Source organism: Pholcus phalangioides, unplaced genomic scaffold, assembly GCF_987345545.1.
Source record: "Pholcus phalangioides strain wild (caught in Gottingen) unplaced genomic scaffold, Ppha-v1.0 ptg000017l_1, whole genome shotgun sequence".
NCBI lineage: Eukaryota > Metazoa > Arthropoda > Arachnida > Araneae > Pholcidae > Pholcus > Pholcus phalangioides.
The window spans coordinates 28,397,482-28,411,469 of record NW_028301610.1 but is presented as its reverse complement, the minus strand read 5'-3'; the positions used below and the strand labels follow the sequence as shown (position 1 = coordinate 28,411,469).

General features: G+C 31.3%; 1 protein-coding gene across 1 annotated transcript in view; it reads right to left on the bottom strand.

Moving 5' to 3' along the window:
* Window positions 1-360: 360 nt before the first annotated feature.
* The window catches only part of Amph (amphiphysin), an 83,852-nt gene continuing 70,224 nt past the window's right edge, over window positions 361-13,988 (bottom strand). Inside the window, exons 7-13 of the mRNA XM_089247423.1 lie at window positions 12,158-12,243; window positions 11,896-12,072; window positions 9,320-9,435; window positions 3,216-3,337; window positions 2,754-2,864; window positions 2,544-2,645; window positions 361-1,287 (exon numbers count right to left, since the gene is read on the bottom strand). Coding sequence (XP_089103549.1) covers window positions 1,207-1,287; window positions 2,544-2,645; window positions 2,754-2,864; window positions 3,216-3,337; window positions 9,320-9,435; window positions 11,896-12,072; window positions 12,158-12,243 — 795 coding nt within the window. The 3' untranslated portion in view covers window positions 361-1,206. The remainder of the gene's footprint in view (window positions 1,288-2,543; window positions 2,646-2,753; window positions 2,865-3,215; window positions 3,338-9,319; window positions 9,436-11,895; window positions 12,073-12,157; window positions 12,244-13,988) is intronic.

Sequence of the window (13,988 nt, the reverse complement as noted above, 5' to 3'; positions counted from 1 at the left end):
TGGTATTATAGTGGCTTCAAACTGAAAGCCTCCTTTCACAATCAATAATAGTTTAATGGGAAAAAATTGAATTTTAATCGAAAATTTCCAAAACATCTGCTGAGGAAGAAAAGGGTTTCTTTTGGAAGAATTGCAGCCCATGAAATTTTGTGGCCTGGTGTGACCCCACCTTTCACACCCCATTAAGTCTGGCCCTGCCAACAATGACAAGAAGCATTCAGTAAAACCATGTCAGTCACTGGTGAAAATATGGTCTTCTGTTTTTGTTATTGCTATGGTGAAAAAAGAGATGCCAGGAAATGTGCTCAGCATTTGTTATGTTTTACAATATATAGAGCAAAAATGTATGATTCACTGATATTGAAAGAGTGGGACACAAATAAATTTTATTATTGCTCAAAAAAATCAAAGGTTAACAAAGGACAAAAAAGGAAAGGTGTACCACAATCATTAGGAGAAATAAATCAGATTTTATACAATTCTAATCTAAATTATCAATCATGTGAATTTTGTGAATTCTTGAACATGATTCAATGGTTTTATACTCATAGCAAACGCATGAAATGCAATACAGTTTTGTAGAACACAGAAAAAACAAAGTAACACATTTCTCCATTCTCTTACATTCAATAAACTCCAGATCTGCTTCAATTGAAGAAACTATTGTTTGTAAAATTCATTAAAAATTTTGTTGCTTGAAAATCATTCAAAACTAATTCAATCCATTAAAATTTACATTTAATATATTACTAACTTAAATTGGCACTTACTTAGCACATGAAACTGAAAGAAAATTGTATAGCAGATATTATTGAGTTGTTTCTACTCATTTAATATAAAATTTTTAAGCATATAACATCATTTAAACTCTATTACCACTGAATTTAAGATAATCTATTCAGCATAATAAAAATAAACATAACCAATTTCTGAACTGTGAAGCCATTTTCTATTAACAATATAAAAACTCTTTCTTGGAAGACAGACACTCTTGGGACTGTCACCAGCAACAATCCCCCCCTCTCAAGTTCTTTTGTTTTCCGGGAGCTGCAAAAAATTTTCCTGGCAAATTCAATAATCTCTGATAGATGGGTTGGTTTGTTGTTTTTTTCACCACTTTTTTCACATAAAATGTTGCAGAGATTTGAACTGACGTGATTAAAAAAAATTTTGGCAGAAGAGGCAGAGTATCAAACAACAAAACAGTTAGATAGGACGGGTAAAATTAGCTGGGAATAATCCTTTTTCACCGGTGGTTTCTTTCACTCCCATCAGCCAACCTTCCTCCTGTGAAACACAACCAAAATTAACAATATTTAGTGAGATGCAAAAATGGTGAATTCAACACTTAATTTCCTTTTACATTTATTATATTTCTTAATGAATTATAAGTTGGTCTTTCGAAAACTTTGTGATAGAATCTTTGTATCATTGGGTCTTTTAACCGACCATTCTAACTTATTATAAAAACAAATTTTATAACATTACAACATAAGTGACACACACATATATTTCCATAATTACTAATATCTAGTGAGAGCCTTCATTGGTGACTCTTTGGATCTGCACCTGCTTTTTTATGCGATGATATGTGGCTGAGTTTTGCCAATGCTTGACTGTAGTACAGTGAAAAAAAATAAAATTGGCTGTGTTGGTACTATTTTGATGTAGGGAAAAGGCAACAAATATGGAAAGGGTTCCAAGGTGATGCCTTCAAAAAGTTTTGAAAAAATTGCCTTGGATTCTACTTATTTAAATATGTACAAAATTTTTGATAAAATCCAGTGGAATTATGGGTCACTGAAAAAAATTGTACATATTAGCATTTTGAATACCAATAGGGACCCAGAATGAATTTAAAAATCGTGAGTGACATCATTCAAACAACACAGGGTCAGGTTATAGCCACTGGATAATCAGGGCGATAGATCTGAGTTGTGCTAGGTTTGAAAGAAAGAAGGCCACTGGATAAATACACGTCTACTCATCATTTGCCATTAATGCATAGTGCATAGACGTATGCAGAATTTTCTTCAGGGGATGTTTTCAAATTTTTTTCCTTCAGGGGGGATTAAGGTTTTTTCCTACAAAATAATGCTATAATCGCGGCTTGGGGGGGGGGTTAGAATCCAAAATCCCCCTCTGCATACACCAATGGCATAGTGTGACATCAGCATCATCTCTGCAACCAATAGATGTCCTCTATGCAGTTTTTTAATGATTAGACGTGACATTTAACAAAAAACTGGTTTTCCCACCAAAGTAATTGGGCCAGCCCTTTACACATGGTTAACAAAGGTTTGTCCGATTGGCATCTCAGGTGATTACAGAGCTCTAAACATGTATGGACTTGGTCAAGTATTCATGTTTGTATGGAAAACAATATGTGAACACATTTATTTAAAACTCGTTAACAGTCACTATTGATATCACTTTATTTTAAGTAGGTATCTCTGTTAACTCCATTAAATATCTTTCAAATTTAATGATGATAGATGTATGACTACCAAGGAGGTTTGAGTAAATGAAATATGCAATATTACCTGCTCTTCTGGATCATCATATTCTACAACACGAAGTATATCTCCGACTTCAAAAGAAAGTTCATCAACATCTTCACCTGAGTATTTGTATGTAGCTCTCACCTGTAATATGTAAGATACAATTTTCATCATAAAGATTTAAAAAATTATGTTCCAGATTGAGTGCAAATGTGCAAGCGGAAATGTCACTTATACTGCAGGAAAACGCACCCTGTAGAGAACACCAGGTGGCAAGTCGGTAGTTGTAGCTCCAACAGGGATATCGTAGAGTTCATCCATTTTCAGAGGCTCTGGAGTTCCACTTTGTATCTTGTCATTCACCTAAAAAGAATTAGAAAAATTGTATGAATGACAGTAATACAATGAAGTGTGATGTTTCATTAGACCAGCAATTGCACCCACAACCTTTTTTTTTAATCTCGAGAAAGACTAAAAACTGCTTTGTTATTATTATGAAGAAGCTGTTTTTAACTGTAAATTTTATGAACTCCATAATCACTCATTTCTTTGTAAGTTTTTATCCCAATTAAACATTATTTCATAAAAAGTTGAAAGCAATAATAGTATATTGTTGCCAAGGCTACTATAACAAGGATGTGCTGAATTTTCATTTCAAATTGCGCTGAAAAAGGTAGAATTTGTGAAAAGAATAAAAATATTATATATATTCACCTCTACAGGTTCATATTCTTTATCAGCTCTTTTTGGAACCTCCAAACCTTGGTCCAGTTTTGAATGGTCTCTGTTAAGGGTGTTTGTTCTTGTAATGGAGGGAGAAATATCACCAAGCTTATCTGTTTAACACAAGGCAAAGAAGTGAAGTAAAATACAACATTATCCGATTGAAATAAATGTATTTTTCATCATCTTGGTTTAAATAATGATATGATTTATAAACAATGATAATATAAACAATGTTAATATTTTTTGTTACTTAATATGATTAATTTCATTTAGATTCACATGATTCAGCAGAAAAAAAATTAAACTTCATTACTTTTATTTACACGTAATGCTTTCTCACCTAACAATAAATGAGATGTTCAAACATGTATTACAATGGAACTTTGGTTAACGAGCAGTTCAGTTAACAAGCAATTAGCATAATGAGCAAAAATTTTTAACAAATTTTGACTCGGTTAACAAGCCATTGTTTGCATTATGAGCAAAAATTGCACTTTTTTATTTATTTTCACATTATCACAATGGAGCTGATGGTTTTTGCTTTCGCCCCACACACACGTTATAGAATTTAGGGTAATATTCTCACCTATGGTTTCCGGTAAGCATTCCTCAGTAGGAAAATTAACACACATGCGGGTGTAAATATTTATGATACGAAACTAGATGTAACGTAGCAGCGATGCGCATGCGCACCACTGAACACCTGAAGTTTTTTTGTTTTTTTTAAATTCTGTTTGGAAAAAAAATTGTGGGTTGATTGTATTACACTGAACATGATTTCAAGTGGACTAGCTCATGAACAAGAGCCACTACTTGTGGAAGAGATTTTGTGCTTGGGGAAGACCATGGACTGGAGGTGCATGAGGATGGCATTCAAGAACTATTGGTGAAAAATGTCTAGAAGTTGATGGTAGATGAAGTTATGGATCTCTTTTTCACACACCAGCATGAGTTCATGGATGGTATCTCGTCTGAGGAAGAGAGAAGTAAGGAGGAGTCCCTCGCATAAAATGAGGTTATAGAGATGTGTACAATGTGGAAATCTGCAAAACGCTGTAGAAAAGAACAACCCAAATAAAGCTGTAGCAATGTGCAATCTCTCCAACGAACACTGCAATTTACCGTTTCCCAGAAATCCTAGAAAGAGGTAAAAGCAAGTGTCATTGGATAAGGTTCTTTTTGAAAGTCACGCAAAAAAGAATAAGTTTGCAAACAACAGTGAGTCTGTAAATCATCCTAAACGATAGTCCTATCTCATCGTTTAGAGTAAGTTAATTTGTAAACATTATCCTATTGCACGTTTACTTATGATGCTGTTTGTATTATGTACATTTTATTGCATTATGTATAATTATTGATTGAATGCCATTTTTTTGTTAGTCATTTTTATGTGAATGACTAATTGCAGAACAAATTATCAGATTTTCCATTATTTCCTATGGAAAAATTTGATTAGCATAACAAGCTATTCGGATAAGGAGCACGTTGGCAGAAGGAATTAAGCTCATTAACCAAAGTTCCACGGTGTTTTAAATTTTAGAGCTGATTATTTTATTGACTATTATTGTCACTTCTGAGGAGCAGCTTAGTGGGGTGGAACACAAAATCTTCTATAAGGTATGGGTAATATCATTTGATGGGACATTTGTTTTTATTTGGTGTGTGGATACAACATCATAAATTTTAGAGAGATATAGATGGCTTCTTTCTCAGCCAGAGATATCAAGGAAACAGTTATTTTCCGGATATTATGCTGAGGTGAGCTCGGAAGGAAAAGTCATCACGTCTCCGCCGGGACTCGAACCCAGGCCTCTTGCCCGGTATGCAAGATACCGGGCAAGAGGCCAAAAGATACAAACATAAAAACACATAAATACAAACACTTTGTGACCCCAAGGGACTTAATAAGTCCTTCCAGCAGGTCTAAAGGGGGCTATAATTACATATGTTTCCGACAGTAGCTTTCATAAAGATTAGATATGTTATATTGTATTTCTATTTATATATTTATGATTACGGTATATGTTAAAATGTTAGATTTCTCCTTTTGAGAGTCATAATCACGGTTATATAATTAAATTACGTATTATGAATATCAGTTAGTACATTGCATGTAACACCATTCATATACATGTATCTATCTATACTTATATACGCAATCACAGCTATATACATCCGTTCATAATTTTACAATTTCTTTCTCTCTCTTCGTACACAGAACTAAAAAACTGCACAAAACTATTTTTATATCTGATTAAAGCATATTTGTTAAAATCATTTCGTAATCATTATTTTTAACAAAGTCAAATACTATATGATTTATGTTTTTTCTATTGCTAATTTGATTTTCAGTATAAAATAAGTTTAAAACTTTAGGGGCTATGTAGGAAAAGCTTTTTATATACAGTGTTTTATTAGGCTTCGGTACCTGATATACTCTATTGTATCTACCTGTGGTTTTATTTCGATTTTTTGTTAAATATTTCTCATTTACTTGTGAAAATTTTATCATTCTATATATGTAGTTTTGTCTTAAAGATATAGTGTGGCACTGTATTTTCGTACTATCTGTTATTATTTGAGATCTTATTTTATCATACATGCTATCTAATTTCCGGATACTGTCTTAGTATGCCCCACCCCAAACACAAATTGCATAATTAATGATTGAATAAATCCATGCATAAAATAAGTCTTTTAAAAATTTTTCATCAATTAAGTTTTTCATTTTATATATGATTATTGCATATTTTCTGATTTTTTTGGTTAAAATATCACAGTGCGAGTTCCATTTAAGGTCATGTTGTATTGTTATACCCAAATAATTGTACTCATGAACTTTTTCTATTTCTTGGCAATAGCATTCACCATTATCTTGGCAATGACAATGATTATGTATTTTCAAGTGTATGCTTTCATTGAGCTTCATGTTTCTTGTTTTCATATAGATGTATTTTGTTTTTTGTATGTTAAATTTTAGTTTATGTTTTATTAGCCAGATGTTAATATTTGTTAGGTCATCTTCTACTTTTTTTATTAAATCTAATGTATTTGTATCTTCTACGTAAAGCACTGCGTCATCAGCAAAGGTTATCAACTTTCCATTTAATTTCAGATTGCATAAATCATTTATATATATCAAAAATAGCATTGAGCCCAGTACAGATCCTTGAGGTACTCCTTTCTTCACCTCTCGAAAGGAACTAATTTCTTTCTGAATCACAAGTGCTTGTTGTCTTTTATTATAGTATGACTCAAACCATTTAAGCATGTTTCTTCTGACTCCTATTGAGAATAGTTTACTTATTAATATTTCCAGATCAATGAAGTCAAATGCTCTCTTTAAATCTAGGAACACAGTTATGGAATACATATTATTATTGAAGCCATTGTTTAGATAGTTACTTAGATTTAATATTGCCATTTCTGTGTTTTTATTTTTTTGGAATCTATATTGATTAGTAAAGAAGAAATTTTGTCTATTTAGGAAATTTAGAAGTCATTTTTTAACACATTTTTCAATTATTTTTGAAAAAACTGGAAGTATACTTATCTGTCTGTAATTTATCAGATCATTTCTATCTCCTGCTTTATATATAGGATGGACGAGAGAGTACTTTAATTCATGATAAAAGATACCATTTAAAATAGAATGATCAATTAATTTTTTAAATGTATTTAGGTGGTATTTTGAAATTATTTTCATCATTTTAGGGGTTAGCTCATCATAGCCACTTGCTTTATTTTCTTTTAGGTCTCTTATTACTTGTTTCAGTTCTTCTTGATCTATTTCAGTACAATACATAGAGTTGATTGAACTGGTTGATATATTATTTTGTTCCATACAGTACATGCAAAAACTATTTTGTTCATTGGTGTCTAAATTCCTAGTAATGAAGTCATTATTGAAGTTATTGGCCAAGTCCATAGGATCCTGACATTCTGGCAGTGTCTTATGTCCAATGTTTTTGTTTAATACATTTTCATTAATATATTTCCATTGCAGTCATTTGTTTTTCCCAGATTTTTTAAAGTTGTACGAGATTATAAGAGGATTTTTTTTGTATTTTCTATAGAGTTTTTCTTTAAAATTTATTCTTTTTAATATGTCTTCATTAATCCAGCTTTTTTTTATTCTTTTTTTGTTTTTGTTTCACAGTGTCAGTCCATAAGTTTAAGATCAGTGTTAAGATATTCATTAAGTGTTTATATTCGTTTTCGTCACTTCCATCTTCTATAATGTTCTCAAGATTCAACATCGAGATAAAAGCTTCGAATTTTTTATAATTAATAATTTTTATGTGTTTACTTTCCTCACCAATACTGTTGGTTTATTTTTGCAAGAAGTCTGAATCTCAATACTGGATAGTGATCAGTAATCTTGCTTTTGAAGACTGTAAATGTTTTCTGTGTTTTGTTTTGATCTATAAAAAACATGATCAATATACATGTCTGTGTACATATATATTGTACATAAAATACATACATACTGTGTACATAAATATACATGTCTTTTGTTTCTCTTGTGATTTTTTCATGCAACAGAAATAATCCATTTGTTGCAAATATATCAAGATACTGCGATGTTGTACTATTTCCGGTATATAAATCAATATTAATGTATCCAACTATTAATAGATTGGTCTAATTTTTTTAGATATAATTCTAGTTCTTCATTAAATTGGGTAATACTGTATGAATGAGACTGATATAACAGTAAAATATTTATATTATAATCTGAAAAGTTTATGTGTAAATCCTCAGCAGAATTCAAGTTTGCTCCTTTTTTTTGTATTGATACATCATTTCTTATATAGATTATTACCCCTCCTGATCTATTGTATGTTCTACAATTGATATATGAATAATATTCATTTATACCTTCATAATTTGTGATTTCATAATTTAATTTTTCATCATTTTCAATCCAAATTTCAGTTAGACATATCACATCAATTGGTTTGTTTAGAGTTCTAAGGAATATTAAAAAATTGTCAAAATTATTTCTTAAGCTTTGAATGTTCAAAATTGGAAATGTCAATGATTTATTTTCTGCCTTGGGTGTACTGAGAAATTTTCTTACTTCATGAAGATCCTCCAACGGATATGGGGTTTGTGTTGAGCTCTCAAAGTCTTCAATTTCTGTGGACATCTGCATTTAACTCAAGCTTTTGTAGTTAGTCTTCAGTAATTATTCTTATTATTTTAGAAGTTTCATCCTTCCGAAGGAACAGTTTGCCTTCCTTCACCCAAGTATATCTGTAATCAAGTCTGTCTTTTGTTTGTCTCATCATATAGAACAATTTTTTGTTTTCCGGTGAAAGGTGTTCATTTACATATATTCTAGTATCCTGAAAGTTTGAGTTCAGTTTAGCAGCTGTGAGATTTTCATCTTTTACTTTAGCTTTTTGTAGCTAAATATTTTTTTAGCTTTCTCTTTGAAATCTCACTATTATATGTTTTGGTCTATATTTATTTCTAGTCAGGACTCTATGTGCTACTTCTATTTCAGTTGTTTCTTGAATCCCCAGTTGCGTTTGTACTGCTTCTATTATTTCAGAAATATTCTCATTTTCCGTTTCTGGGATCCCACTAATTTCTATATTGTTTATTCTACTTTGTATTTCCAAGTCATTTATTCTACATTTCAGTTCCGTCACATCCTGCTTCAGATTTGTGTTTTCAAGTTTTATTCCTTCATTTTCCTTATGTACTTGTTCCTCTAGAAGCTTCATATTTTCTATCTTTCCCCCATTTTTTTAGAATTAAATTCTATTGCTTTTATGATCTCTCGAATCTCTGTTGCTAGGGGATTTTGTTGTTGAATCACATTATTTATGTCAGCTTCAAAAATATTTTTCATTTTCTGTTTCACTCTTCTTATTGAATATTGTTTCAATTCAAAAAATATATGTCCTTTATAGTTATGTAATACTGATGCATATGAATACCTGAATATATCTCTAACTTAAGGATCAAAGTTTTGATCGTTTTATATGTATTTAATTAGATGGGTAGCAAAACATTTTAAAAAGTTCAATCCAATCTAAATTTTATTTCATATATTGCATTGGACTATAAGCAAAGTTTACCTGTTCTGCTTGATGGAGTTGTAAGATTGATTTCACCATTTGAAGTTATATGTCCTGACATTCGACCTTGACCTTTTTTGAATTCAATTTCTTCATAATGCCTCAAATCTCCATCACTGTTAGAGAAAAAATTAAATAAAACATTAAGCACTCACAGTGAGAGTGCTAGACATTTTCTTTAATACTGTATAATGAAACAAGAAATAAAATTAAAAAATATATTTATTTGTTTCATCATACAAAATTAAAAGATAATAATAATCACATTCAATTCTTTCAGTGGTGGATCCAATATGAGAATGCCCCAGAAGATTTTCGGGCATACCACTAAAGGGGTTAAGTAACATTCAGTAGAATAGAACTAAAAAGAAAATTAAAAATTAATTTCAGAATCATTTATTATGTCATAGTTTGATGTAATACCAGCGATCACATTTTTAAAAGATAAAATAGTGAAGTTGGACAATTGTTCTTGACTTTTTATAGAAATTTTTTTTTTTTTGTAATTTCTCATTTTGATAACTGATATTGGGTATTTGGCCAGGTAAGAAAATTCTTCGACAGATGGAAATACTTGTAAATACTTCAGTTAAATTATTTTGTTGAATATCATTCAAAACAGTAATTCTTAACTAGAGGGTGCAAGATAGAAAACATTCCCCTGATGATAGATATAAATTCCACATACAATTGTTATTCAGAGGGGTGTTGTAAGGATATAAATTCAGGTTTACTAGAGAACTGTGGCCTAGTGAAAAGGTTGAGAAAGAATACTAGGAGAAAGTTAATCTTTTATTTTTTTTATAGGTGATTGGTGGAATTAGAAATTCACTACACATACCATGAAATTGTCCAGTTCAAAGTTATAATATCATACTAACCGTTTATTTACTGATGGTACTTTGAAGTACCAGGTTAGATAATTTATTAGTCTCTAACCAATTGTTTGAAAACAATATTGTTTTTTTATTTTTTTTTGTCTTTAATTAGAACTAAAATGACTTAACAAATAATTTACATGATAAAAACTATTATCATTTTTTCTTATTCTACTTTTTATAATACAGTAGATAAAGGGTTAAACTTTTTATATTTAAGAGAAAAATAATTTGTGGTTAATGTCAACCTATCTGCACTAAATTTAGCGAAGATAGCAGTGGAGCAACTTTGTTAGAGAGATTAACATTTTTATATAACAAGGATTCAAATTATCATTATGTTAGCAACTACAGGGTTAAAATTTTTTTTTTTTCACATTTGGAGCATCCTGAATACATTGCTTGTGTAATTTGTTTTTATTAATAGAATCTGATATGGTCAACCTATTAATGAGGCAAATGAGTAAAATTTCTCATCAGCAATAGTGTCAGGGCCATGGTTTGGAAGGTATAAGGCATGGTAGCAGGCAGGAGTAGATAGTAGTAGCACATATGATAGCATAGAGAGCCCCGTGGCTTGGAATCACAGCTATAAAATATGGTCATGATCAGTTAATTTTGTGATTTTATCCACATTTCATAACACAGCAGCACCTTATTATAACAACAAATATTTTGGGTTTGAAAATACTACCAGTAATTTGCAAGGTCTGTGTGAGACATACGTACTCTCCCTGAAACTTGGTCTTTGGAAAGAACCTCTGGTTGGGGGAGCACAAATTCTTTTTTTTTATCAACTAATATATACATAGGTAATAAAATAAATAAATAATTACTTATATTAAATTCATTATATTTTTACAAGAACCAAAATCCTGGAAAATATCCAGGAATGTATTGCTTCAAATCTTTTAGTCCTGGGATTGAGAAAGTCCAAGAAAACATTAATTTGGAGTGAATGGAGGCTTTTTGAGTATGTGCAGCTTAGAGAGAGGTAACATTGGCTCCCAGAAATATGACACTCAGGTGGACTTTATAAACTCAACTTGAAGAAAAAATCAAAGATAGAATCTTCAGGGTTTATAAAACGAAACTAAATGGGAAAATAACAATCTTAAACTGAGATCTTTTACCCCCTCCCTTTAATTCTTTTTTTTTTTTTTTTTGTTAATCATTCACATCTATCAATATCAGAATCAATTTTCCAAAAACATTTTCCAGGCTTAATATAAAAACTTCAAGCAGATTAGTAGATTTTGAAATTGAATTGACTATCATGAATGGTGAAATTATTTACCTTTAACTGTGCAAATAGTTGGAGATATGCCTTTCTCCCTTTCCTCGTGCAAGAGGAAAATTTCCCCCCTTTTTTCAGCAACAGTTTAGCATTAATCTGTTTTTCTTTTGTGAAAAATAGATAGCACTCAAATTGAGACATTGTATAGATTCAATAGAATTAAGAACACAATTGAATCAAAAGAATCATCCTCATTAAGGACATCATTTAAAATTTACAGGAGCAGTTTAAGAGTTGACAGAACTTTTAACATGAAAACTTAATTAAAAGAAAATTTCAACTATTTTATTTTTTTTTCAAGAATTTGGTTGCAACAAGTAGACAACTTTATAAAGTAGTTATTTTCACAAGATACTACATAATATTGGCCAATATTTTGAAGCTATATTAGAAAAACATACCTTTTCAAGATTAGAGGTGAACCAGGTTTCCTTGTTCTGTATTTTCCTTTCTGATTTTCCATTGCAAGATTCTCCATGAGCTCTGTTAGGTGGTTGAATGTTTTACTACTTTCACTGTGAAATTGAGATTCTGCTGAGAATAGTGTTTGTAGATTTGTCACCAGAAATGGTATCCGACTAAATAAAGAAAAAATTAGAACTATAACCACAGGAAAAGTTATTATCAGACACTTTTTATGAATGTATTCGATAGAAACCATACCTATCATAAAGTGCTGGGAGTTCATCATGGAGTTCATTATTTATGACTTCGTATAGCTTCCTTGCTTCATCCAGCTGTTCTTTAGCCTGAAAGATATTATTAATTATGCATCAGATTTCTTTAAAATTATGCTTTTCCTTAAATCTTCTGTTTATTGATAGAGCATTCATTCACTCAGGTTTATCAAATGCTATACAATTGAATCAAAAGAATCAACAATGTCTGAATATACTATGAAGTACGTTTGCTTCCAAAAGAAATGAGTTTTATTCTATCCAATAATTTATTAATTATTTACCAAGAGAAACCTCTTGCCTGATCATATCACAGATTAACATGTGCTTCTAAATTGTTAAGAATGATATCATGAATATTTTGTTGCAGTGGCAAGATAAAAAAAACATTGAAAGTAGTGTTGAGCAATATTAGTTATGAACCTCATATAAAGTAGAACTTTGGTCTGCAATCATAATTCATTCTATAAACACGCTCATGATCTGAAACACTCATCCATCAAAACAAACTTTTGTATAAGAAATAAATGGAAACTCAAAAATTTTAGTTCCACAACTGTCTTCCTCATACCAGGCAAGATTTTTTTCAAAGATGAAGTGCAAGTTTAATTATTTTATATATTGTATTTTGACTTATTTTATATTGAAGGCTTGAGTATTATCGGAATGATGCAAAACAGCAGGGGCTTCACTTTGAAATCCCTGCTTATGCATTAAAACCCAACAGAAAGATGAGACAGTCTTTCATGGGCTTGTGCTATGAATGCCACTAGCATAGTCAGAGGCATCTCAATGAATGAGAAATAGGTCCCAGGTCCCTTGAACTATAAAAGGTTTTCATTAACATGTACTGAGCCCCGAAAAATACTTGAGCCTGGTCCCTCAACTCATTAGAAGGTCTTTTCTGCAATGAGAGAAAGAGAACCATCAGATTTGTTGTGATCATAATAATAAAAAATAATATTAAATAACATAAATTAAAATAACCTTAACATTGTCTCTCAATGGTGCTCGTCCTGGCAATTACCACTTAATTCTTCACAAACAGTTTTTATGAGAATTACTCGCAAAAGACTTCCCCTCGTTTCTTCTTACACTATTGAGAACTCCTTGATCACCAAAATTTCTAGTTATAAATATCTGGGTGTAATTATTTCTGCTGACCTCCGTTGGAATCTCCATGTTGACTACTTCTTTCATAAGTGTCTCCGAAAATTCTTTTTTTCTTTGTCGGAACCTCAAAAATTCCACCTGTCACCTCAGACATCTCTGCTTCCAAACCTACATCCTTCCTCTACTCTTATATGCCTGTGAAATCTGGGACCCCCTATACTCTCTCCAATATAGACAAATTAGAATCTATTCAAAATAAATCCGCCCACTTCATTCTTAACTGTTGGTCATCCTCTGCCTCCGTCACTGAGCTCAAGTGCCAACTCAATATGTAACCAGTTTTTACCCGTAGATATATCTCTCGGTTATCCTTCCTTTTTAAAATTCTCCACAGTCATTTTCATATCGCCACCTCGAACCTTCTAACTCTGGCTTCATAGTTTTCAAAAAGAATTAACCATTCACAAAAATCGAAACCCATCTTTGCATCCACAGATTGTTCCAAATTGTTTCTTTCCCCGAACCGACTGGAACAACCTCCCCCCAAACATTATTGATTGTGAAACAATTTCCGATTTCCTTTGTGACATCAATCATCTCTGTCTACCTTCATCACCGCATTCCCTTGTATAGGCCTCGGCCAACCAATATTGAATAAATAAATAAATAAATCATGTGATGCTTGACAAACAATGTAAAATATG